Consider the following 26,969-nt stretch of genomic DNA (forward strand, 5'->3'; position numbering starts at 1 on the left):
CTGAAGATGACTTCTGCTCAGGTTGTCAAAACGTTAGTCACCACTACCAACAACAGTCCTTCTCAGGACTTCACTAACCCAGACAATCAAACTACACTATTACAGGATTATTTGTTGATCCAATTCCAAATTATCCAAACTAACATCATATGAATTGTATGGCACACAATAAGGAGAATTACCAATGAGATCTTAGGAGTAAAGGGTTAAAGACTATACGATTATTTAACCTAGTTTTCCCACTACCAACTTAATGTCTTCACTTTGCCTAAATCACCATTTTCTTGAAACTTCTTAAACCGTTTTGCAGCAAATTGACAGAAATTCTGTTTAGCCATATCAGGGTGTTTAAAGAAAATGTAGTCAATGCCAGTAAGTGTGCCAAACTCTTCACGACATGAAATAGCAGATTCACAGGATATTCCAAGATTGTCACAAACAGTCTGATACAATACAAGGCATGCCTCACAGCACTCAGTGAACACTTCCTTGACTGACAATGAAACTAGATTTTGGGTAAATACTCTTGTCAAAAAGGCAAATACATCACTCTTTAAGGTGGTCAGAATGTGTGTGTTCTGTAATAGATCCAACAAGTACTTGAATAGGAGCATGACAGTTGTTTCCTCTTCTGCAGCACCCAACACAGGTGGAGATGGTACTTCCAAGGCACTTTTTGCAGTGCCATGACATGAACAATAAATCTCCAGCAGGTACCTATGGTCTTTTAGAGGCTGTGATTCATCTGAGGTTCCAACAGTTGCTGCTGATAGGGAATCAATAACAGAGTTCAATATACAGCATAGATAGAGCTTAGCTTCTGCTTTACCAGTCTCGCAGAAGATCTTCAATTGGCCCTCTAGAATTCTTAGGATTGGGCAAACCCTCCCATCATAGTCAAGCTGACTGCTATATGCTACAAGGAAAACATTATGCAGTGCTTTAGGATGGTTATTCACAGCTGCAGTGATGCCATCAGCCACAGAAGTAAGATCAGTTTTCTTGATATGGTCGATCAAGTTGTTTTCTGGGATGAAGTATTGTGGAATGTTCCCCAACCTCAGATGATCAACTAGGGTTTTCAACAAATCAACCACTGATTCAAGAAGATGTCTCCACTTTTCCAAAGGCTTCTCTTCACATTTCCATAAGAAAATTGTCTTTAGATGATAAGATGATGGAGCTTTTTCCACAGTTGTTCCTGAAACACTGTCCTTCATTTCTTGAATGACCTGTTTCATAATTAACTTAGCCATGATATAGCTCTGTCGTTGTTCAGTTGCTAGTGAGTGTATAAGCTTCTTCTCAGCATTAGAAAACGAAAGTCTCCATTCAGTTTGGCTCAAATTGCTCTCTGTATTATCATGACAAAACACTGGAACAACATGACAACCTTCGCTAATTATCTCCAAAATCAACTCTTTGCTGGGCCAATCAACAGCACGTGTTCTGTCGACTGCCCATCCCCCTGCCAAGGTTGTCCATCTCTCACAGCGCAAACACGGAACATAGTCGTGAGGATAATTATTTCTGCTGCCGGGGCGATCCCGTCTATTCAGAGCTGGTCCACTGACAACGACCCCACCTGCAGGAAGCTGAGGACCGCTGACTAGAGAATAAAGTGCAGTGTTGTTAACAACCTCAGACCAAAACATTTTGAAGCTCTCTGTGGTCAAAAATGTTCTTTTTTCTTTCTCATCGACGGTACTCAGTTGAACGTAACCAGGGTGGTTACTTGGAACCAAGAGGGCATGTTTTTCTGTATGCCAAAATTTGTCATTTGAGGCCTCGTAAGCAACCTCTTCTCTCTCATCTTCTGCTATACAAGTATGAGAAGATTCTGGTTGAGCAGATTTACCGGTGTTTGTTTCAGTGTCCTCACCATCCATCTTAGGATCTTTTTCAACAACGACCATTGAGCAATCAATAAGCATGACATCGATATCATTATTTGCCTCCCTTTTCCCATCTTTGTAGACCCAGTGGATTGCAAATAAGTTCTCTGCAACACTACCAGACATCAGAAGTTGTACTCCTCGGCCGCTCTTGCTCTCCAATTCTTCCTCGAATGTCTTGTAACGTTTAAGAGAGTTGAGAAACAATCGGTGATTATGCTGAGTCTCTGTTGCATTCAGTATAATCTTCATAACTGCCTCCAAAGCACCATTTGTCCATACTGATTCCTGCTCTGCTTCTACGGTTCCTGACTTCATTTCCTCCATGATTTGTGATCGAGAGACTACAATAAGTGCAAGATGGCCTTATTCCAAAATCAGGAAGCGATCCGAATGAACCGAATCGTCTCACTACCTTCTGCCTTGAATGTGATCGTGAATTCTACCCTCCATTACGGCTGACTTATTTATCTCAACGATTAACTTCCGTATTTCGATTTAATTGCGACCAGCATAGAGGCACTGGCAACTAATCATTAATAAAGCTTGTTGATTGGCTTAAACTTACTACGCGACGGCTTGCGCGTTGGTCACAAATGAAATGACTGCTTACCCATGTGATTAAGAAGAGTCGCAGAAATAATAGTATGCTAATCCAGCTGCTTTGTTGTTCTCTGCTTTTGTCTTGTCCCCACGTTCAACACTGAACACATTAAGCTTGTTGTCAAAAAACTGACTTACTAAGTGGACTCTTCTTAAGTGTGTCTAGAGTGGTTGAGAAGGGGGTGGGAAGGACACTGAAATGTCAGTGCCACTATTGGAAGCTCAAACTAGGGTGTTGGGGCTAGTTTTGGACTACCAGTACTCTAAATTATTCAACATAAGAGTTACTATGAAACTGATTGGTTGAGAGCAAGTGTGTAATGAAACAATTATCTAAGTCAGTTTCAGGATAATATTAAGAATTATCTGAACCTCGTCTGTGTTATCTGCCTCAGCCTTCCACTTTCGAAGATAACTCAGACTTCAGCACTGATAAATCCTAATATCATGCTCAACCTCATCCAATAATTGCTTATTGTGTGCCTCAGGCTAAGGTAGAAATGAAGTCAAGGGGGTTACTTGACTTTTTTCCTATTCATTTCAAGGGGAATTGTTGGAAAATAATGGTGGGAAGGTAACTAGATAATATGCTTTTTTTCTACAAGTGTATCCTAGGGAGACCTAGTAACCTTGTTCTGCTTTATTTTGGTTGACGTGACCATTTCAGAAAAAACAGACCTTGCATACTACAAGCTTCTTAACTTTTTATTCCGTGTGCTTAGAACATAAACTTATTCTAAAACAGTCTTGAAGTAATTTGGGATAGTATATCAGGAGCTCTTTGGTTTTTGTTGTTTTTGCCTCCATTTACTAACATGTTTTGTAATAACTTTCACGATAACTTCAGAATGTTGTAAAAGTGCTGATTGAACGTTTCCTGAAAGAGGAATCTTTTCACTTCCTGGATGTAAGACATTTGATATCTGATCCTGTGCTCTAGACCATACCTGACAAAAAAGTGGAAATAATGATATATCAGTGAAATGGAATGAAAAAAAAATCAAAACAAAACAAAACATTCAAATAACACATTGAGGGAGTTAATTGCAAGATAAGTCTCAGAACTGCAACAATTGTAATGATAATTTCACACAGAGATCTTTTCTACGACAAAATACCATGATACAAATTGAAGTTTTCATAAATTAACAAATGTTGAAGGAAAATAAAGAGCAGAACACCAACTAAAACAGTCAAAAATTCTCTGCTTGTATCTACAATTTAATCACAGCCATGAAATTTCCAAACTTTGACTTCTTGCACTCATGTTACAAATTTCCAAAAATAACTAACATTTTCTCTCAAGCATCTCAGCCATTTCTGAATCCTAAATCCCCAAAAGCTGATTGGCTAATTATGCACACTCCAGCAGTCCCAATTTTCCCATCCAGGCTCCGCATGTGGACTGCTCCCAAATGTGCAATTGGAACATTTCAATCGATTTACAAGAGAGCAAACAATCACCAACTAAAGAGGTTCTTGATTGCTAAAGATATTCTCATTGTCAGTACCTTGGGAAATGTGTTGAGAACAGCATGGAAAAAATACATACTAGTGTTAGAGTGTAAAGGGTTAAGAGTGCTCTCTTGAAATGAGACCAAATTTTTTGTCTAAAATACAAGAAAATGTATGGTTATGAGTAAGGGAGAATTACAGATTGGATCTTGGAAGTGACAAGTTTAAATGAGAATTCTTACCTTTTGTAAGTTCCCTTCCAATTTGTCATCATACACAGCACTGCTGATGATAGACACATCCACTGACTGTGGAAATGGTTTAATTTTCCTCAACATTCTCATCTGAGCTAAGCTTTCATTTGCAAAGAAAAACTCATCAACTCCTGAACTTAGATGGCCTGGTTTACATAAAAGATACTTTTGACGCATTGTAACATTTGCTGGCAATAGTTTATGTTGCAACGGAACCTTCATCAAACCAAGGATGAGAGCTAATCTTGTGATTCCCGTCGCTGCAGAAAACTGTAAAACTTGTTGAGACAACACATATTGTTCAAACCACAACCTTGTCCAATCATCCCCAAACATTCCCTCCACTAGTGGATTTATCAATATTAGGCTTGCAACATTGTTCTCAAACATCTGAGTATAAAATCTTGCATTTACTGCCCCCAACTCAGCTCCAACTAGTATAAAGGGTTTTGGCTGATCAGAACTCTCAGTGAAGAGTCTTTGAAAATCTTCCACCATTCTCTCACTTGTTGAAAGCTTGCCTCGTTTGGCCTGTTCTGGATCAGACCAATTCACCAAAGGTCTTTGACTAAAGCCAAGCCCTGCTCTGTCATAAAAACAAACTTTAGCCACCTTAGCGATTTGAGGAGCAACCAAAGCCCACACATCTGAAGATTTGCCTGTTGGTGCATCCAGAATAACTGTGGGTGGACCATGCCCTAAACAAGCCATAAACAATTTTTGTTTCCAGCCAATGTCGTACAATTCCCCTTGTGGTCTAAGTGCTACATCCTCACGATAAAGTGCTGCATGATTGAGAAAACCAGGAACTAACAGCAGTAAGGAATACTTTAGCAAACCCCACCAGCTACCATTTGTCTCATTCTTAGATCCCTCTCTTTTAGTTGAAGGATTTGACTACAACAGAAAGAAAAAATTAATTATGACCAAATTAAGTCAGTGTTTATAGAGCAAAATATCCATTACAATAAGAACAACAACAACAAAAAAACAGTTGTTTGAGAGTACCGTAATTAAGAGGTACAAATTTTATTTTGATTCCATTGACTTCAACTCATAGTCTAAAACCCCAAAAAGCCATCATATCTTCAACTTTTTCTAACTCTTATCAGAAATCATAGCTTTGTCTCATATTTCTAACCCAAAACTAAGACTAGAAACTGCTCAGAATCAATACAGATTTTCCAAGAAAGGGTAAAAATTGACTGGAGCCACAAAGACAAAAGGTTCTTTCCAGATTTACCTCTGTATTATTCCCATGTCTGTTCTCAGATTTTCTTTGCCTCATTTCTTTTCCTAAAAGTAACATGAAAATTTATTGCAATTAATGTGCTCCAGTTTCTCAAAGACTTGAAAATTTATATAGTTGTAAATTTATCAAAATAAATCAAAAGATTGATGTTAGCAGATATAAAATGAAAATTCAGCTTATAAGATAACAGTTGAGCAAGTCACTTGGTGAACTTTGAATAAAAAGTATGCATCAAAAATCCTCTAAACCACAGACATGGAATCAATAAAGGGGTATGATTCACACTTTTCTCATGTTTTTAAACCTTTCATTCCTATAAACTACATATCAGTTCTCATCACTGCCTGCTGTACTTTTCTTATATTTTTAGTGGTAAGAATCAAAGAATCAGTTAAATTAAATGGTATCCCCTTGGTTGGTATTTTTTTTCCCTCCCATCACCTAATTGCTTGAAAATGTAATACATAGATTTAGCCAAGCCTAAAAGCAGAGCTTGCATTTTATTTTTCCCACAGATCTCAAGAGCACAAGTCGTACATCCAAATTTTTTCGGCTTGATGGGATACTACTATTCTGTATAATTATGGGGCTATGCTCTGCAAGCTCCACTATCAAGATTGTGAGGAGAATTTCCTTTTTGGTCACTTCTGGGAGTAACTGGTTAGAAGCTACCATAATGAAGAGGACAATACACATTACATCATGCTTCGTTTTCATTTTCCCCTTCAGTTAACTCTTTAACTCCCAAGACCTGTGAATTCCCTTCTCTTGCTACCAGAGATTTCATTGTAAATTGGTTATAAGAATTTGGTATGCGATCAAGGTAGCTTTAACCAGATAAGTCTGAGTATTCTCATTACATATTTGCTAGATGTTGTATGGATATTATGGAGAGAAGTTACCCATTAATCATTTCTGGGAGTTGATGACCAGGTTAACAATCATCAGCCTCTAGTAACATAACCAATGAAATCTTCCCTTTCATAAACTTCTTTTGAAAAAGGGCTCCCAGATGGGTGAATCATCCACTTGCAGTTTGCTACAAGGGTTTTCCCTAAAAGCTATTGCAAGAAACTGTTTCCAAGATAAATTCTTGTAAGTGGCCTGGCAGACTCAATCACCTTTTGGGTTCATTTGCAATAGAAATGTAATACTTTGAAAAAAGCAGAAGATTTACTTTTACTTGTGGAGACTACAGCTGAAACAATGGTAGCATCTCTATGTAAGGAATTTTAGGGGGTGCTGTGGTATCCAAGTTGAGAGGAATCTACCTCTGTTGCAAAGGAATTTAGCCACACACTGCTGAACATTTTCACCACAGTGCATTGCATAATAGCCAGAAAAAAAAACACTTTTTATGTAAACTTACACTTACATGGTTAACAGGCAAAAATTGGCACAATCAGGTAAAAAATTTCATTATAGTAAATTGTTTCTTCATTCCAAATTTTGTTTCCATGAGATAAGTCTACTTAAAGATTTTGATGTAAATGTTTGTCTCAGATCTGAAATAATAGTCACTATGAAATAGCTAGCAAATTCAGGTACCCTAATTAACTAGCATGAGCATGCTTCAAAATCCTGTTGTGAATGCTAATGAAATCAGCAAACGGCCCAGGACCAAAAATTTTCCTTAGTGATTGACTGTGAACTTTGTGACGATTTTTGAGACAGACTCTTAGGAGCTCTAAATGAAAGGTAAATCTATTGAAGGATACTCGATTTGGAAAGCGATGATCTTTTGAGACTTAAAAGAACCGGTGAGAATTTTGGACAATGCTTCGATTCCCAAACACTATCCAAATTATGGATGAAAAATGAAAACTGAATTTGATGACAAAAGTGGAGCTTCACCAATTTCAGACCATTCTTTAGCCCAGTAAATATTATTTTTAAATGTAGATATGCCTTGAAGTATTGTGCAACAGAAGATTTTGTTTTGAATCTGACGACTTTCAGAATTTTCAACATAATACTAGGCAATTTTCTGACCATGAAGTCAAGTTAACAACAATAGGCCATTTTACAGTTGTGTGCTTAGTTGCCAAGTCTCTGATTTGGGGTGAAGCTGACGGTGACCTTGTGTGGTTTTTTTCCTATAAATTTTGACTTCTGAGTAGAGGTTGACTAAAATTATTATTTGTTTAGTTTGGGAATAACATTTCAAACTTTTTAAATTTCATTGGAGCTTTTTTGGGTCAAAAGACGATTTATTTTAGATTCAAAGCGCTGGCTTTCCCAAATATAATGTGATAAATCAAGTGTTCCAAACGTCAGCCGTATATTCATGGAGATAAGATGTGTGAAGCACGCGGAAAGTTTTGGGAGCTAGACTTGCCCTTGTCTGTGCTCAAAACTTCCCACGTGCTTCAAATCCTAAAGAACACTCACTGCAGCTAACATGTGAACTAATGGTTGATTTGCGTTTAAACATAACTCTTCGGACTGATCTTGATCTTTCCAGAAATATAACGATCGATTCAGTTATAAATTACGTTTTAAAAAAAATATAAAATTAAGGGTTAAATTCAAGACTCTAAAGGAATCATAATCGAATGTATCTTGAGTTGTACTCATTCCTTATAGTATGCTTACCATGCGAACCAAATTAACATCTTAAGTCCACGATCATTCCTGGATGCAAGTTGTAAACCGGAAATAACTACCCGCGATCACTGTGCACTTATTTGCAAATTTAGCGCAAAAGATATAAAAAGATCTTTGTTATGCGTACAACATACAGTCTCACCTGTGTATAGTATGATAACCGCTCTGTTTTCTGCCGGGTCCCAACCTCACGTGTATAGCTTCGTTACACCACATGAAAATTGGGCAATTGTCCAAACGCTGACCACCCGCTAAAAAAACTGGTTTCCAGTCTTCCTACTGTTTAAGATCCACTGGATACTGGTTTGGATGGTAATTATTATGCCACATCCTTTAAATGAAGAAAACCTTAACGCCAAATTTGATATGAACTAATGAGCCCGTTGAAGAAATTTTTATTTTGGCAACAATAAAGACTCCTGCCTGACACCCTAAGAGGAGACCGAATCATGATTTCACAACCTTATGTCTCATATTTGCTTTGTTTGGAGTTGATAAATTTTACAAATATCATTCTCTTGTCTCTTTTAGCGTAGAGTTCTATCAACAAAATAAAAATCTACAGTCAGGGAATTGTTTTTAAAAAGTTCGGAAATAACAGAACAATCTTCTTTGTATATCTCTATTGAAGCTATTATTGATTTTTCCTACAATCTTAGTTAAACAATCGCAGGCCGCTTTTCCTTCGACTATCTTTATCTGGAACGCAGATCAGATATTAAACTACTCGTAATATCGACGAGCATGTTATACTGGCCTCGTTCAAGACACTTCATCTTTGATCTCACTCTTCAAGGGTATAAAACCAAGATCTTCTTTATTACTGTCTTTATCAGGATTATGATAATCGTTCCTCAATTGTTGCGGCGGCTTCCTAAAAAAAACTAATCGACTCAACATCCTAATATTGAATTTATTGGCGGACTTAGATTCTAATATTCAATGGAGAGCTTTCTGCTTGTCAATATGAAATGTTTATTCCCACACATAAACGTGCGTCCCACATCAGTCCAAAGAGGTTGATCGACTCGCCGCTGAAGATTGCAAGAGGAACATAGTTCGGTGAGATTCTGAATGTAAAAACCTCAGTAAGAACTAAATAAGGCCGCACTTCGTTCGGATGTAAGGTTCGCCTGAAGCCTATTGCCAGCCCTTTTTTCTTAAGTTAAACCTGAACACCAATCGTGCGAGGTTTGGAAGCGAGTAGAAGAGCGCTCTCTTCGCATAAGTTATTGCGTTTGAGACGTATGGAGTTTTAATTGTCATCAAGGGTTCAACTAATTTATGACACGTACATGGACTTTTCCTGAATCTTTTTATTTTGTTGCAGTAATTTCGATCCACCCCAACGGAATACTCGATAGTGAACTTATCGTTAAGTTTGTATAATTTTAAAAAGGTACACTCCTCTGGAACAAGCCTTGTCTATGCTTTCTAGAAAACGGAGAAATTCTCTAATGCATCTGCTGGAAAAAATAATAAATTACGCGCGTTTTGTTCTATTTCAGAGGACCAGTGATACCTACACGTATATCACTTAAGAGATTACTTCTGTAGTGAAATGGCTGCGTTGTATCCATATTGGGGTAAGTACCAGTACTTCGATGTAATATGACTCTTGTTTATAGCAACGGCTTACCAACTCAAAGAGAAGTATGCGGGCCTCATTTAGAATGTATAATGGATAGAATGTATTATTATGCAAACTGGTTCAGGGGAGGAGGATTGTTTCGACGGAGAAGGAGTGATATTTTCAACTCTTGATAAATTTCGGTGGAGAAGTTAGAAGTTTATAGAGAGTCAAAAGCTCACAAAGTGAGTGGGTGCAAATTTTCTTTACCTTTCCGCAGCCAGCTAATCAAATCTCAAGCATTTCAGCAATCTTAGATGCTTTTGGTACAATATCAGACTATTGTATCAAACCGGCGCTAAGTATTTTCAATGACTCTGTGGTCGTAATTTGGCCTAGCTAGCTCTCTGTCGACCATCTGAAATATCACATTCCCCTTTATAGGTGAGCATGCTAATAAATAACATTTGTGAATTATTTGTACTAATAATTCGTTATCTCCACGGATGTGGGTAATAATAAACGTCAAAGTTTTTCAAATCTTGGAAGTTAAGGCTCTTGGAACGTTCTGTGGGTCACATGATATGTGACGTAGTGGCGACATATAGTTCAATACTTCCCAGTCTCTCTCGCTTTGAACATCAACTATTTCGTCGACAATAGCACCGTTTGAAACCTCCCGGATGTAGATTCGTTTAGGAAACTAAAAGATGAAAACAGAAACACGTCTTATTACTAGACAAGCTAGAGCTATTCACTGCTTATCATGACTAATTTTCCCACAAAATCAATTCAATTCACGCGCGAGCTTTATTATACTTCTAATTTTATGCATTGCTATCTTAGTTAACGCAATCTCACCCGCGTTCCTGTTATCACATATTTATCGTCGCTCCTAGAGCCAACATTGGTTGTCTTCCATGAGTCGTTCACTGTTTTTGAGTCGCAAAACGAAACCCTGTTTATCCATTGTTTGTATTCTTTCTGATCTAGTTGCACTGTATCAGAGGTCAACCTGCTTGGTCGGCGTTGAGCTTTATCCTGGATTATCTTGCCGTCATTTCTATCTTTCTTTACATCATGGTCTTTTTCAAATCTAGATCTTTTGTGATCGAAAAAAAATGTCAAACAGTATTGTAATTCTAATATCATGTTATGATTACGAAACAGTTGCGAAACAGAGTTTTTTGACCCCTCTATTCTTCGAGTCGCATTGCAAATATAACGATAAAAGACAGTAGCACTCATGTTATTTTTATAGTGGTATCTAATTTTTCATCAAGCTTAGGCTGAACAAAAAAGCGTTACAAAAATCAAAAGTGGAGCGTGAAAATTGCAATGCCCCAGGACGTAAAAACTGAACAACTTTGAGATTTTTACAAGATAACTGTTTGTTCATTTTTAGCCCCGAACAGAAAGGTCAAAAAGCAAAAGTGCATTTTCCCTTTTGAAGTAATCTATAACTACATGGGTTTTTCCTCAAAACAATGAAGCATGATCATGCATGTGAACGATTAAGAAAATTGCAACATTTTCACGTGCGATCTCTCTGATCACGTTTTAGTTATCGTTTTATCTACTCTAGGTCTCATAATAGACTACGATGTCATTCACTTTGTTCTGATTGGTAGTTTTGATTGCCTCGTTCTATTACGACCCTTGACTTAAACGCTCTCTTAGGTTCTGTAAAGCCACTTACTGACTTAACATTCCTCTAAGTAAAGCGTAACGCTTGACTGCGTCGGCTGGCTGAATGATAGGAGATGTGTGGACCGTTTCTGTTGACCGTTTCGTGAAGCTTGTTTTGGCATTCTCTGTGCTTGTTTGTTCAGGCTTTAAGGTTCTTATACCTCCCTCCACTTGATTCGTTCCTTTCTCTTCCGTGAATGATCGATAAACTTTCGCCTCAGGAGATTTACTTAATGTAGCTTGCTTAGAAGTTAGAGCAGGTGAGATATCTGTCTTGACGAAGAAAGAATCCCCTCTTTTATCTTCAGGTGTTGAAGAAGGTGACTCTCTAGTGGTTTCCGTAGGGCGTGTAGAGTGCAAATACTTTAAGCGCAAGCTGCGTAGTGTTTTTATCCTTCCATCTGCTCTCGTGGCTGATTTCGGTAAAGAATTATTTTGGCGATTACCCCTCTCCTTATCTTTGTCGCCTTGTTTGGAAAACATACCCTTTCTTTATCTACCTCTCTTGTGGTTGATCACTAAGGTGCTTTTTCCCACTCTGTCTGTTACGCCTTCATTTGCCTAATTACGAGAGGAAGTTATGTCACTCTGGCAACATGTAATTGTCACGTCATGTGATTGTTCGCTCACTTTACCCAAGGTGCATGTCATGTTAAGTTGCTAATGCTAAAAACAAAGCAGTCAGCCTATTTAATTAATTTATGGTACCTCAAAATTGTATTTTTCTTATTCACCCCGTAACCGTTTGAGTCATTTATATCACAAAACGCCTCTTTTAGACTTTGAGACATGGTTCGGCAAGACAGTAAAGGCAATATTATTAATCAGAGATACCAAACATAGGAATACTAATTATTATCCAGCGTTGCATTTTGGTTTTCAGAAATATAAACGAGATCCTAAAAGTCTTCAAAATCCGCCATCTTACCCTCGTCCTTGTATTAAACTGCGGACACAGTGATCTATTTTCTGGGCCACTAAAAATGGCGAAATCAATTTACTTTTCCCTTTCAGCATCTACTTGAATCTTTTCCTAATTTTAAATTTAGTATGATTTTACCATTTTTTATTTTGTTAACATCATGTGTTGTTTCCGCTCTTATCTTTTCGACCAAAAGTCTCTATTGTCGGCGAATTTCGCCAAAACGCTCCGAAAAAATATTCAAGTAGAGAAGGAATAGACTAGATTTGATTGAATAAAACGCTGGCAAACCATTCGAACTTACTACTGACTTCACTTACGAGAAAAGTGCTAAAATAATATCTTTGCGAAAATATAAGTTTCACCGCTCATTTCGGGTCGCCTAAAATACTTGCCTGATTTAGAGCGAGCCAAGCCAGAATAAAATTGATTAAAAAACATTGAAGGTTAGCTGAATCATTTCACCTTGGCTATTCTTGCTGTATAAAGACCAACTTTTTTCCGACAAAGAAGTGTTCGTAGCTGCTCTAACAAAAGCGCAATATCATTGTTATAAGTGATAATTAATCAGTTTCATTGTTCGTCTTTGTTTGATTTCTTCTGGACAAACATGCTCTTCGTGTGTCCCATGTTCCCTGGTTACGGTCATGTAGAATTAGTCAAATTTAACTCTTTATTCTCCGTCACTGAAACAATATTATTACCTTAACATATTTTCCGAGGCCCTTACACAGTTAGGGGAGTTTTTTGCAAAACAAAGAAGGCAATATCTCTCAACATTCAGGAAGGTGGACAATTTTATTTTCCTGGTTCCATCGTCAACTCTGTTTGTTTTCCGTGAGTCGTATTATTCTGAAAAAGCGTCTTGTGATTCTTGAACTGGTTGAAGTCAGGCATTAAGTGTGACGTGCGTCGTGTGCTAACCTACATCGGAGAAAATAACTCCTCTATTATGGCAAAAAACGGCTGATAGATAGGGGAAAAAATTATGTTTTCTTCGTAGCGGCAATTTTGACATTCATGAGGCCACTAACAGATCGCAATAGGCGAGTCATATCTTTTTCACAATTCCTGTTCACTACTAAAAAGGAAAAGCATCACCATTCTCTTTCACGAAGTACGGACAGAATTATCTTACTAATGTTTGCTCTCACTCATTATTATTATTATCATTTTATCTTTTTATTTTTCATAAAAATGAAATACATCGTTATTGATTATCTATCTTCCACAAGTTATTTGCATAAAAAAAAACCTCGTTCAGTGGATTCAGGAAATTGCAGTAGAAAATGAAAATGTTTGTTTTTGCCATGTTAGTGTTTTGGAAAAGCGGAGAACAATTTTATGATCAGTGATCTAAACTTTCATCATTTTTGTTGGAACATAAGGGATTTCCACTTCTGGATGGGAAAAATTCGAGAGATAAGCTTTATATTTCGCGCAGATGAGTGATCCAAGAGTTGAGTTGAACTCTTGCTTACCTTTGACAGGAACTCGCGTGGGCGGATGCATAATTACAAACAGTCAGCGGATTTATAAGCATGCGTAATGCGTTCATGTATTAATTTACCGCGATTGTTGTCGATTTACTTTGTACTCAATTTGTGACGGTTTTCGTCTGCGAAAAGTTGGGAAGAAGCATACTTGGTAGCATATTTTGTTGTAACTCGCACAAACTAAGGCAGAGAGATTGATTTCCCTGAAGAAATCTACATTTTAAGCTTTCAAACCGCTTTTTACCTTCAGGTAAGTCTCTCCTTTTCTAGGTTCGCGCTGGTCCTTGCATGAATTGAAGTCGTTGTGATAGGCTTTTATCACTCGTTGCTCTGAAGTGTCGTATTTGGGCGTTTTCTTTCGTGTTTCTGAAAACTTGGCGCATACTCGAAAGATTTGTACGTTTCCGTGCTAATTTAAGATAGAGAAAATGCTGTTTTAATTCCATTCGAGTCTTTTCGTCGGACGAGATTTGACTAACACGGTCTTCCCCTTCATGACGCAAGGCCTTTATAATTCGCCTCTGAACGCAAGAGTGGACAGGGAAAATAATCATTTCTTTTTCAAATCCCTTCAGCCAAAGGAGTCTTGGTTGATCGTATATTTTCTACCCTTCTGGATCTGCTGAAATATCGTGTACCTTCTTTGAGAATTAACAATTTGCGCGGAGATATTTACGTGCTAGAACAACCGTTGTTTGAATTTAAGAGACACAAAGGTTTGACATGAAAAAAAGAATCGTTTATTCCTTTTGAGTTTAAAAAAATTTTTTGAGTGTAAGAACTTGTATGGAAAAACTTCTCAACGTACATAGCGAACTCAAGATAGAAAACGGTTCCAGAAGGAGGAACCACCGGCAGTAAATTCTTGAAGAGACGTAGTTACTGCTTAGCGATGTTGGGTAAGAATGTTTATTGTTCTCGGCTGTTTTAACTTCGATGGCTGTTAATGTTTATTATATTCAGCTGCATAGTGGTTCTCATGCGCGTGATTTTATGAACAGATTTGGCTACGGATGTTCTTCGTACCTCATTCGCTTTTCTTCCCCTTTGCTGATGTATCACATCAGACTGTTCAGACGTGATTACGTTTTTCTCTAGCTTTAGGGGAAAAAATTTTCGCTCAGCAGAGTCCAGTATACTCTGCATTTTCTTGATAACGTCTTTTCCTTTCAAATATATCAAATTTGTTAGGCTTGGAATATCGCAAACTCTATTTTAAGCACAAGTATACTTAAGACCAATCTCATTTGACCTTGAAATTCATTTGAAGTTCTAACTAAAATCATGCATACTTGTGTTTCCATCGCATTGTTGTTGTCTTTTCTCTGACTTTCACTCATTTATTTTTCGCTATGTTCAGTAGCTTTTTAGTAGGAATTAATTCAGCTGTAGGAGGTTTAGGAAACGATAGTATTTAGCTTATCATGATGGTTAACATTCACGAAGACAAAGTTGGTTAAAGCTAAGAGTCAAAGTGTACCCTAACACTGTTGTAGCTTACTGTTAGATAATTATTTTGAAAACTTGAATGGCTTTCTGAAATAAAGGTATTTCATCTACATTATCGACTCAAAAAGAAAACACAGGAATTGTTTGTAAAAATGGACCAACAGGAGTTTCCAAACAATACTACTGTTATTTCTAGAGGCAATTTCTATTTTGTTCATTCAGGCATTTTTTGGTTGAAATTGTTTTTCAGTGAGATTTCAAAACAATTTGTACTCAGATATAGTGGCATATAGGTTATAGGAGACTTAAAAAAAGTCATTGACAAGCTAGTGGAGAGTCCTTGGTTATAGCAAGTCAATAGATAACTAGCCTAGAAAGGATGGTGGCTGGGATAAATCACTGGCACACCTTAAGTTAGGCAAATGCTTATTTTGCTCTGAGAGAGTTCACATGTAACATATTTACAAAATAGTTAAGTATTTCTAGACCACTAATTTCAGATTTTACTTTGCATTCCAGTAGGTTTAAGAATGGGTCAAAGTGACACAGAAAGCACATCATCTTCCATGAGAGGAAATCCTGGTTCTCCACGTGACATTTCTGTTCTTTTAGATGAACCTAGTGCAGAGATACCAAGCTTTCATCATCCGGGACATATTTCCCCATCAGTATCAACTTCATCTAGTGACACAAGTGAACTGGATAGTTCAGTAATTGTGATAAATCAGACACCTAAGCGTACAGAGATCCCTGTTATTGATCTTACGTCACCAGATGAAGGTGATGAGGGTTCAGCAAGAACACAGGGAAATGCAGCAGCTCCTCCTCCATGGTGAGAAATTGAGCTCAGTCCTTCACTGAATAATTCTCTTTGCTCTTAACCCTTATACTCCCAGAAGGGACCAAGACAGAATTTCTCCTTACAATATCAATGTAATATCAAACAGATAAGTGTCAAGATTAAAGGAAAATATCAAGTAGGGGATTATTAGTTGATCCAACACCAAATTCTTTGAACGAACATTATCCAAATTGTATGGCAGACAGAAAGGAGAATTGCTGAGGAGGTCTTAGGAGTTGGAAGGGTCAAAACAATGTCTTAGTGTAGGTGTACTGTAATTGTAATTTCTTAATTATTAATCAAGATGAAATGTCTTCTAGATATTCTTAATATTCTCCATTTTGTCATGTTTCCAGTGAGGACTTTGCACAGTTTGCTTCTAATTTCCGTTGGCGTCTTCAAGGACGTGACTCCAGAGGGCAACGTTTTCCTCTCAATGAAAGTCGTTTACGTTCACGTCGGTTTCGAGGCAGGCATGTCCCTTACACAAATTTATTTGAGCGTGGTCCTTCAGCTGCAGGCAGGAATGAAGCACTATTAGCAGAATTTGCTGACTTTGCACCAAGGCCAGCTCCTTCTGGAGAAAATAATACACCTATTGTTATTGATGATGAGGTAATACTTGTTTCTCTTTATACCGAGTTAACCCATTTTTTAAATCACTTGTGAGCCACACTTAAATCCAAACCTTTGGCTTTTTCCATTGACTAGTTTTTTCAAGATAAAATTTGTAACTGGTGAAGTAGGAGGGACCCATCAATTTGATAGTAGGCAGGATAAAAGGCTCACTTGAAGATAATGTTTTACTATCCTCTTGAAGGAAGCCAGGTGCAAATTATTATGTATCCTGGTGTTGCTTCCTCTATCCTACCTTTCAGGAATTACAAGACTCCTGCACCTTGAAGTGAAACAAATAGGCAATTCCTCATTTCTTTTTTGCAGTGAAACTTTCCCTGCTAATGAAATCGCTTCTCTTTCACCATGTTAAAAGAGTAAACTGTTCTATATAAGAAAGGATGTCAAAATTTCTCAGGAATATAGGAGAATGAAATCACCCCTTGAAGTTTGAAGTATCTTCATGCATACACAAGGGTAAATTTCTAAATGTTTTGGTTAGAATAATACTGTTTATTTAGTTTGAATAATTCATTGAAAGCTTTGTTTCTATTTCTACAGAGATTACCTTTTGCTCAACACCAAGTTCCACCAAATGATGCACCAAGTTGGTTTCTGTCAGATAGACAACATCGCATGGAACGTTTCCGTCGCCGCCTCAATGCCTCTCGGCAATCCACAAGGTGCTATCTTCAGTCAGATGAGGCTCTCGCTCACAGATTACAACAGGTAAATTTTTGGATATTGTAATTTAACTTTTAATTTTTTATCTAGGGTCTACTTGAGAAAGATTAAGAGTCTTCCTGTTTCACTTTTTATGATCAAGACAACAAGATAAAGTTTAAGGACTGGATTTGCATAGAACATTATGTAAAGCTACAGTCATTGGCTAAAGTCTTGGGATGCTTAAATTTTTCCCTTCCTAGCTGTCGTGGTGTTTGCTTCACCCTCCTTACCCTTAATGCAATGTCTGACATTGAAGCTTCAAGTGGTTGTGGATGGGTTGAAGGGGAAGGGACATTTCTTAGGTATAAAAGAACTTCTTGCATTAAAGAATTTTGTTAAGGAAAACAATTCATATTATTTCAGGCTGAATATACACGCGACGTAGAAGAAAATGTCCATGATGCTGGGGATACAACCCAATCATCTGGAGCTAGGATTGGTGGCATACATGCAATACCTCCTACTGTGGTAAGAATGCCTTATTTAATAGCATCTTCTTCTTCCTCCTCCTCTGTTGTTTTTGGGTTATCGTTATAAATGTAGAAACTGTGATCAATATGGTATTCCACAAATACTTGCATGCATACACATTTGATGGTAAAACCCATGTGAAAACAAAATAACTTCTGTTGTTAGCAGTTTCTGATCAAATGAAATTCTAACCAATTTCAATAAGAAGAACAGAGTTTTTCCTGTTGAGCACCAAATGGTTTCATGGAAAGCTTAAGGTGTTAAGAAGGGACAAAAGAATTTTCAATATTTATTGCTTTGTTTGTGCAATCAAAACTGTGCTTGAAAGTACAAGATTTAGAAATAAAAAATTGAAATCTGAAATTAGTTTTGCATCGTGTTATGTGAAAAAAATGAATATTTAAAGCCATATTTCTTCAGGCAGGTCCAATGTAAATTTAGCCGAGGCTGGTGTAAATGGAGGTCTGTGTAGATAAACTTACTACAAGGACTTAAAGGAGAACTAAACTGCAATAATGACAAGTTTATTGGTATACTCATTCATTGTTCCTTTCTGTAGCACCAGCCACCAGCACCCTCTCTACAGGTACGACGCAGACGTCCATTCCACACAACTTTTGCAAGCCAAGGCTTTCCAGAACTACTTCTTCCTTTTGTGTAAGTAAATTTGTTACCCTATGTTAAATGGGAGAAGTTTCAAACATGCTGTGTGTAGCACAAAATGAATTGTAAGCAAACAAGTTAAAGACCCCCTTAACATTTGTCAGATTTGAGATTTTTCCCTCAGTAATGTGGTGATAACAGAGGTACATGTAATGGATATGTTTTTACTGCTAATTCATCATAGCTAGGCAATAAAATATGATTTTGGTTGAAATTGTAGGTCTGTTGTGTCATTTCCTCCCCCACCTCTTCATCATTATGGGGACTCTACCTCTGGGCATTCAACTGAGGGAGAGGACTATGAGGTGAGGAGAATTATGTTATACTGTTTTGAGGGTACGGTGATTTCACTTCTGTGCCCGTTTCACACTCACAAAAAAAAAAATTCACACAACACACATTCTTTGAATAATATTTCACTTTTAAAGCCTTTCTGTAGAATTCATGCATCACTTATTAATTTTTACAAACCTTTTGCAACTGTCTGTTTTGTGTGTGTTTTCTCTTCTTCACTGTAAATAATGAAGTTTTATTTTAGGTCGTGGTTTAGTTTGCTCTTTAATACATCTGTACTAAAAAGCCCACCAGAAGAGTGTGTTGCTTTCTTGTTATTACTGAATGACTTATTACTTATCCTATAACAGGCCTTGTGGAATCTCAGTGAGAGGATAGGATTAGCCAAGGCTCGAGGGCTTAGCAAAGAAGGTACTCTAAGTCAACATTTACCACAGCCCTTTGGCTCAGTGCCTTCTTTTTTTATTTTAGAAAAAAAACTGGGGCTTGAGCTGATGTATTGTTACTTAAGAAGTTTTTTCTACATATTTTTTTTTCCATTCAGTTTTGATCCACTCAGTCTTGGACTGAGCACTTGTATCAGTATAGGGTTTTGTAGGCTGTTTGTGAAACATTCTTAATAACTCTAACAATTTTATAAGTTTAGAGAGAGAGATGCATTGTAATAATTGTTTCTGTATTCAAGCAAATCTTGTAAAGTCAAACTTTTGATTTTAGATTAAGCACTTAAAATGCCCTTAACACCTTATTGTATTATTATTATTATTATTATTATTATTATTATTATTGCTGCCAGCAAACAAATTGGTGGCGTAAGTCTCAGTTGTTTATTTTTTCCTTGTTTCAGTAATTGATAATATTCCAAGTTTCCGCTACAGTGCAAGCTCACGAGATTATTCCAATGGAAATTGTGTGGTGTGCATGAGCGATTATAGCAAGGGTGAAAAACTACGACGTCTACCTTGTAATCATGATTTCCATGCCAAATGTATTGATCGTTGGCTCAAGGTAACATGAGCACTTCATTCTGTTTCAATCATTTTATTATTTTAAGTATTAAATGACTAGTGGTGAAACTGTTCCATTGGGATTTTAGTGATTTAGGGTCAGGTGTAAGTTTGGTTTTCACTTCAACATAAGTACTAGTATGAGTGGTGATGAGGTGCTGGTGTGCATACATGTAAGCACCCCTAACATCTTGTTGAAAGTTCTCCTTACTGTTTGCTATACATTTCTTGTAAATTTTGTTTCGAGAATCTTTTTGTGCTTGTTTTGTGGGTGCTAACGGTAGAACCATCTTTGCATTTGCTTGTGATATATGCATATGTGCATATGTGGTTGCAAAAACCAGGCCTTTGGTGTTAAGCATGATAGTGAGAGACTTGGGTCTAAGCTCATCACCTCCACTTAGGGGTATCAATCAGAACTAGCTAATGTTTTGGAATGAGATGGGGGGAGGGCTTCCGTCATGCATTGAACTATTGTAAATATAGGTACAAGCACTTTAATTGGTCAAGGATTCAGTTACATCTTTCCATAATCACTGGGGACAAGATGATGACAACAGGAGCACTTATTAACTTTTTGGGTTTAACTGGCTGCAATTGGCTTCTTGTTAGACATTTTGACCTGTTTAATGCTTTCTTGCAAACAAAGGTTTTGGCTACCACTACTCTATATCTATGGGCTAGACTCCCTGTCTCAGCCTTTTGATGCAAGACATTTTGGAGGCAAAGAAATAGGGCAAATTTACATTTTTGCTCTATTAATCACCGTAGTAGTTGTAACAAAACAATTATTTGCTGAAGGAAAAGTGAATGGTATTTAACAATATTATATAATCATCAAGACAAAGTTGGAGATTATAAAAAAGTATTCTCTTTGCCTTCAGCAAATGATTGCAGGAAACAAATCAGGGATAGGAAGGGTCTAGCACAGGGTACTGAAATAACACTTGTACTGAAGTGTAAGCTGCAGCTGTTAATAGCTAGTTTACATGCTAATGGTAAATCAGAAACTATGGACGGAATTTTTTAATAATGTTGTGAATTTGATTTTCAGAATAATCGAACCTGTCCTGTGTGCAGAGAAGAAGTCATGGAATCTTGATCTTTGCCTAACTTTTAAACAAGCTCCAATTATTCCTTAAGATGATTATAGAAATTTTGCTGTTGAAATTGATATATATATACATATATCTACATATAATGATTAATGCATTGTTGTTATTCTACACTCCTGACATTTGTAATGTTTTGCAAACTCTTGTTCAGTCTGTTAGAAAGAAAGAGAGAAGATTCATTATATGCTTTAGAAACAACTCCAACTTATCAATAGTTTTTATATTGCATTGCTAAAATATCTTCAAAATTGTTGAAATAGTTGTAAGCTTCAAGGAATAATAGTAATTTTGTTCCCCCCACGAGTAACAGTTCCTTTAGTCATTTGTGTACTAAATATAGTTTTCTTGAGATCATCTTAAGTAAGAGGGTCGTTGTGGCATGTTCAGATCAAGGTACTTTCTCACTGTACCTTCAGAGTTTCCTCTGTCAGTTTTGTTACACGTTGAACACAGCTTCAATCCATCTTGTGAAAGAGCCATGTCAACAAATGTGTTGCAATATATTTCAAATCCAGCAAAAGTAATTTTACAATTGATTGTATTCATACTTTCAGGATGTTGTGGGAGTATTTTTGTTGGCACTGTCAGATGTAATAAGCATAAGTTTCAATGTTGCACCTTCAGCACTTTCCAGAATTATTTTTAAATCTAGGACCTTGTTTATTTTTCCATGCACTGCAATCCAGGACTGAAGGATGAGTTTATATGACTTGGCTAGGAAATATCTTTAAAATTATATTGTTATGAAATGAAAGATTCCTATATTCACATTTGTAAGTCTAGAAATAATTTCCTCTAACATTGGTTTGAACTCAGAGAAGTTGCCACAGCTCACTTGTATGATAGTTAATGAATTATGTGAAGACCCATAGTGAAATTTGTACATAATATTTAAAGAAGCTTGAGTATGTAGACCAATTGCTTTTATTATATATCAAGGCACTGCCATAGCATTAAACACATTTATACAGCTTTAATCTAAAGTCTGAAATATTTAATAGTTATCACCTTTAACCCTTGAACGCCAAAGAGTGACAAGCATCTAATTTCTAATAATAATATTCCTGAATCAGACACTAAGCTCATGGGAATGAAAGAAATGATCGCGAACTCAAGAGGTTCTTCATTTTTTGACAAATTCACGTTGTAAGTACCGTACAAAATGTATAGGAATAGAGATGGGTACGGAGAACATGCACACTGATGTCAGGCTGTAAAGTATTGAGTAAAAGACCTCGCTAAAATTTGTGTAGCTTTAAGAAAAAACTTACATTGGTGTTCATCAGTTTATTAAATCCCCTTCGGTGGAAATACAATTTGTGCCGTGCCACCTTGAGCCACCTTGAGGATGAAGTTAGGCCATTTTAGTTCATTCATGCTAAAAGTAACGAATAAGGTATTGTGGTGAAGCAGATGTTGACGGAAGTTGTCGACTGTGGACGGAAGTTGTATTCCGTAGTTGGAAGTTGGATTGTGGACCGTGAACGGAAGTAGTCCCGCATGCTACCCCTCCCCACTTAGTGTCTGTCAAAATAATTTCGATGAAGCTCAGAAACTCACGTGAAAAGAAATAAAATGTTTGTATGGTTTAATAAAAATAATAACCTCAAAGCACATTTCCGAAACTTGAATCGAGAAGCCGAAATGTTAACCCCTAGGGACCCGTAGCGGGTTCATTTCAATACACACTATGATCACGCAGAAGAGCATCACAGGTAGCCATATTAGTAGTAAGCCGAGCATTTGCGTTCGTCTGCAGTTGGTATAAAGTAATCATTCAAGAAATAATTGACAGCTTTGCACGTGGTCCATACGTTTCATCTTTTTAACCGATATGTGTAATTTTGTTGACAAAAATGCGGACCGAGACCAAAACTGTTGCTTCGACTTGATATATTTTCAACGTCTAGGGGTGTATACACACTGATTTTCACATATGTGCCTTATGTTGTTACTGGTTTACATGAGGAGCCGGCGAATTCTTACAGGGAAAAGCGAAGCGTTGCTTTCGTGACTGGCCATTTATTTACTTTTCTGGTGGTTTTATCTCTCATCTGCTTGGTGACTACGCATATATTAATATGTGAAAATCAGACCACATGAAGGCTTGAAATTCTATTAAGAACGATTGTGGCCGCTTTGTTAAAAACCAAATGCAATGGTCACTTTGTTAAAAACAAAAGATATCAAGAAACGGGAAAGGAATATTTCACAATAGTGCAAATGATCGTGAAAGATGAGGGTTCCTACAATTTTGCTATCAGAGCAACATTTGATGCCTGATTATGCCCACCCAGCCCACCCTCCGCCCCACAAACACACATACACCAACAAAAAGGACATTGTCTACCTGATGACCTCTGCCCATCCCACCTCCAGCCTACACAATCTTCTTTCCAATTCCCATCATGACAAATGCACAAGTTTTCTTATCACACAACTACCCAAAATTAAAAGAAAATTTATTCCATAAGTCTTGAAAGTTCAAATAGACTGGATTCAACTGTACCTATATTCAACATGTCCAAGAAATCAATACAAACTTGAGCCACAACATGAATGAGCTGGCTCCAAGAGCCCTTTGATTGAGTTCAAGAAACCCCCAGTTTTTGAAATGAGACCTGTTGAGTGGACTATTGAAAAAGTATGGCTTTTACCAATATGATTAAAAACTTAACCAAATTGACTTGGTCAGTGGCATTTTTCTGTATTCCACTCTGTGGTTGCTCCAGGGAACCAGTGCTAGTTCTTGGCCAGTCAGATTAAAAATTTAATTCAACTGTGACTTGGTTAGTGGCATTTTCCCACAAATTAGGCTCTTGGTTTGCTTTTATTTTCAGTTTTCATTTGCTATTTTGGGTATTTTTTCCTGGATTTGATTGGCCATTGTGATTACTGCAGTTTGATTTTTTTGAAGTTTCATCAAGAAGCACCCTAACCAAATTATTTACTTAGGCAGTACTTGTGTGGGCATTGTAAGTGTACACCTGGCGCTTGTTTAGGTTTTCTCTCTAATTTATTTTTGTCTTGGTGGGAAGATAGAATCTCCAGTATGGTAACATTTCACCTTGAGGGATATTACAAGACTACTTTCAGAAATTGGTAACTACAGTTGCATTTTTCAAATCTTGATTTTGAACATGTGCTACTTCATTGATCACAGCAACTTTATTTCCAGGGCCTCACTTATTTTTATCCCCCTACTCCCTTGGATGGAGAACCTGTAATTGGCCGGGATGAGAAGGGAACCTGGGAATGAGGCTCCTGAGGTACAGCAATTCTTAAATTAGAAGGACCTGTGTTACTTGCTTTAAAAATGTAATGGATTGGTATACAGGACCTTTGGCTTGAAATTCAAGGAATTTTGGGTTATAATTACCAGGAGAATGATTCCCCTTACATTTTAACCACAGCCATATAGCTTGGGAAAAAAATGTATATTAAGCTTTTGCAAATTTGCGCTTAAAAATGATACCTCCCCACGTGAGGTCACGAGTAAAAAGATCACTGTTGCTACGGTCACATTGATATAAAAATTGCACCTTTAAATGCAGTGCCTTTGATTTCGTATTTAATTTGTTTCATAATAAACAGAATATCACATTTGAGTGTTGAAAAGATATTTCACTCGTTCTCTTCGCCCATTTCAACACTCGAAGTTCGTATCTCCGCGCGGCCATATGACATCCTCTATATCTTTTTGTTAAAACAATTGCTAAGAACTCTGTGGCAAGTGTGCCTGTCTTTCACTACAATGCAATGGCCATCATTTTACTGCTTACATCCCTGCAGTGACACCAGGTGGGAATTTTCTAACCGGAAGGAAGAAATGAATGTAATGTAAGTATTCTAAATTAGGATATGACTTCATTTAATACTTCACAAGTTATACTCTACCGGGGGATGGACTTTAAGTTCACTAAGACATTAGATATTCAAAAGATAGTGAACTCAATGAACCTAGCTCATTTTTCTGTTCAAATATTTTGTTCTTTACTTGTTCTGTGCGTGAAATCCTCCGTTCTTGCGGAAAAAATCGTCCTTTTTGTTTCGAATGACATAAACAAATAACCCTGCTATTTATAGGAAACAAACAGAAATATTAATTATCCAATTTATGTCTATAAATCTCATTTTCATTTCTAAAGGTCCTGAAATGTTTTTTTTAAAAAATCCCGATTTATCTCAAAGGTTCTTTTTCGAAATAATCTCATAATTTGCACAAAATGCGAGATTCCCGTGATGAATTTTCATGGAGCACCGGCCTCTAGACTGATTCAAAATAATCATTTATTTTCAAGACAAAGTGAGCGATACGTCAGTTTCGTCTCCTTACATATTTCTCTCTCCGAAAAAGACAGCATGACCGTTGGCAGAGTTTGACATTTCATGTGGCATAACCAAGGCCAAAACCATGACAATAACCTCTATTACAAAGGTAGGAGGCGAAGTTAGTACCATTACCATTACCCGGAGCTCGAGACTAATTGTGCCATCGCTCGCCGAAATTACGTTTACTTACTTACTCGACAGCTTAGATTGGCTCCGTTTTTCGACTGTTCCGAGTCCAAGACTTCGGTTGTTGAACGCAGGCTCATTTCGCGAACATTGGATGATTTTATGGTTAATACGGGTGAAAAGTGTACATTTGAGAAGAGACTGGGAAATAGTCAATGCACTCACGTTTCACCTGCACGTGAATCTAGCTAATGTTTACTCACGCGTTCGATACACGTGAAAGCTTCCATCTGTATGCGACATCATAAGAATAACTTTCGCAGTACGACGAGTTGTTGGATCTAAAAGAACGACAAAGGCCATTTTAACGATCGAGATGCAATCCTTTAATTTATCCTTATAAGTGTGATGTGTGATTGCGAAGTTTTAAACACCAGTGCACAAGATGGTACGTCGAAAACAAGCGAATGGCTCATGAGTAGTAACTTTTCAACAGACTGTGGCGATCGCCAACAGTCTTCTTCATCGGGAGAGTCTTCGCGAGCTGTGTCGCCGATCGAGGATTCTGAGCCAGTTAAACCAGAGGGTAGTGGAACAAAGCTACACAGTGATCATTACCATCGGAAACATCGTCACTCGAAATTTCACAAGAAAAAACATGTCAACAGCTCCGGCGTCGCGGTGGATCGATTTAAAAGAACTGCGACTGTGTTGCGCTGTTCTGGGCTTCTTCAGATCACGAGAAGTATATCTCAACTTCTACATAACAATGAAATAATTCAAAGTGAGATCGACAAGCTTCAACATGAAACGAAGGAGCACAGCCAGCAGTTACAGAGACAATTGCAAAAGAAACTTGAAGTCGAGAGGGAGACTAGAGGTGCGTGCAGTCCAGAGGGTCAAAAGTTACTCACGAAACTCGCTCAATTTGAGTGGAATTGAACTATTATTGGAATTCGCGCATTAAGTAAATCTTATTCCTTAATCACTTTTTTTCAAGGTTGTTTATTTCATTTTTGTATGCGGAGAAAAAACATTGGTAAACAAGGAATGATAATATTAATCAATGTAACTGGTGTGCAGCGAATTAGAAAGTCAGGCGACCGGATTACGTAACCGTACTGCTTGTTATTCCTTTACTTGAATGATCTTTCATTTTGGACTCTTTCGATCGAATCTAAAATTAAACGAACGAAGAGTTACTGTTATTATGGATGAAATGTGTGGATTTCATAGAGTTAAGATTCGCAGTAAGAATTAGCGCGCACAGTTCTTCCAATCTTTATTACTTGGGTTATTTTTACGCAGGTTGAAAATGATTTGCTCATCTGGAAAATTCTTTATTCAATAAAGAGTTGATGTACAATTTATTTGACTTTTTTATTGTATACTATAACAGAAGGGGCGAGAATTGTAAAGAGGAATATTTACAATCTAATTGAAAATCCGAGTGCAAAGAAAAGAACCGATCTTAAAGTAGACTCAGTAAGTAATGGTTAGTATCACTATGCTACTTCGATACAGTTTCACGTAATTGATCATCAACTTACTTTTAATTGTCATCCATTCGATTAAGATGATTTAACC

The 26,969-nt window shown here is 37.2% G+C and overlaps 3 protein-coding genes and 1 non-coding gene across 8 annotated transcripts; 1 reads left to right on the plus strand and 3 right to left on the minus strand.

The window, feature by feature from the left end:
* Positions 1 to 30: 30 nt before the first annotated feature.
* Positions 31 to 2,557, minus strand: LOC131792569 (uncharacterized). Its single transcript, XM_059109979.2, has one exon. The coding sequence runs from the start codon at positions 2,220 to 2,222 to the stop codon at positions 243 to 245; it is 1,980 nt and encodes a 659-aa protein (XP_058965962.2). The 5' UTR covers positions 2,223 to 2,557; the 3' UTR covers positions 31 to 242.
* A 608-nt stretch (positions 2,558 to 3,165) lies between these two features.
* Positions 3,166 to 8,273, minus strand: LOC131792573 (uncharacterized). Of its 2 annotated transcripts, none has more exons than XM_066171235.1 (4): positions 8,055 to 8,199; positions 5,451 to 5,503; positions 4,196 to 5,104; positions 3,166 to 3,445 (listed from the first exon to the last, which is right to left on the minus strand). In XM_066171235.1, the coding sequence occupies exons 2-4, from the start codon at positions 5,493 to 5,495 to the stop codon at positions 3,269 to 3,271; spliced, it is 1,131 nt and encodes a 376-aa protein (XP_066027332.1). In that variant the 5' UTR covers positions 5,496 to 5,503; positions 8,055 to 8,199; the 3' UTR covers positions 3,166 to 3,268. The 2 variants fall into 2 exon arrangements, with proteins under 2 accessions (XP_066027332.1, XP_066027331.1); XM_066171234.1 differs by lacking the exon at positions 8,055 to 8,199 and adding an exon at positions 8,209 to 8,273 and having other exon boundaries at positions 3,167 to 3,445.
* A 728-nt stretch (positions 8,274 to 9,001) lies between these two features.
* Positions 9,002 to 21,901, plus strand: LOC131792570 (uncharacterized). Of its 4 annotated transcripts, none has more exons than XM_059109980.2 (11): positions 9,002 to 9,128; positions 9,575 to 9,652; positions 15,712 to 16,024; positions 16,390 to 16,648; positions 17,210 to 17,377; positions 17,738 to 17,842; positions 18,405 to 18,502; positions 18,729 to 18,813; positions 19,153 to 19,213; positions 19,650 to 19,810; positions 20,864 to 21,901. In XM_059109980.2, the coding sequence occupies exons 2-11, from the start codon at positions 9,628 to 9,630 to the stop codon at positions 20,909 to 20,911; spliced, it is 1,323 nt and encodes a 440-aa protein (XP_058965963.1). In that variant the 5' UTR covers positions 9,002 to 9,128; positions 9,575 to 9,627; the 3' UTR covers positions 20,912 to 21,901. The 4 variants fall into 4 exon arrangements, with proteins under 4 accessions (XP_058965963.1, XP_058965964.1, XP_058965965.1 ...); XM_059109981.2 differs by having other exon boundaries at positions 15,715 to 16,024; XM_059109982.2 differs by lacking the exons at positions 9,002 to 9,128; positions 9,575 to 9,652 and adding an exon at positions 13,829 to 13,993.
* On the minus strand, positions 9,378 to 12,770 carry LOC131792571 (uncharacterized). The gene is made up of 4 exons (XR_010718539.1): positions 12,643 to 12,770; positions 11,336 to 11,886; positions 10,498 to 10,738; positions 9,378 to 10,339 (listed from the first exon to the last, which is right to left on the minus strand). It is a non-coding gene; the product is annotated as an uncharacterized protein (transcript).
* Positions 21,902 to 26,969: the final 5,068 nt, after the last annotated feature.

The sequence above is a fragment of the Pocillopora verrucosa genome, chromosome 8 (genome assembly GCF_036669915.1).
Source record: "Pocillopora verrucosa isolate sample1 chromosome 8, ASM3666991v2, whole genome shotgun sequence".
Classification (NCBI taxonomy): domain Eukaryota; kingdom Metazoa; phylum Cnidaria; class Anthozoa; order Scleractinia; family Pocilloporidae; genus Pocillopora; species Pocillopora verrucosa.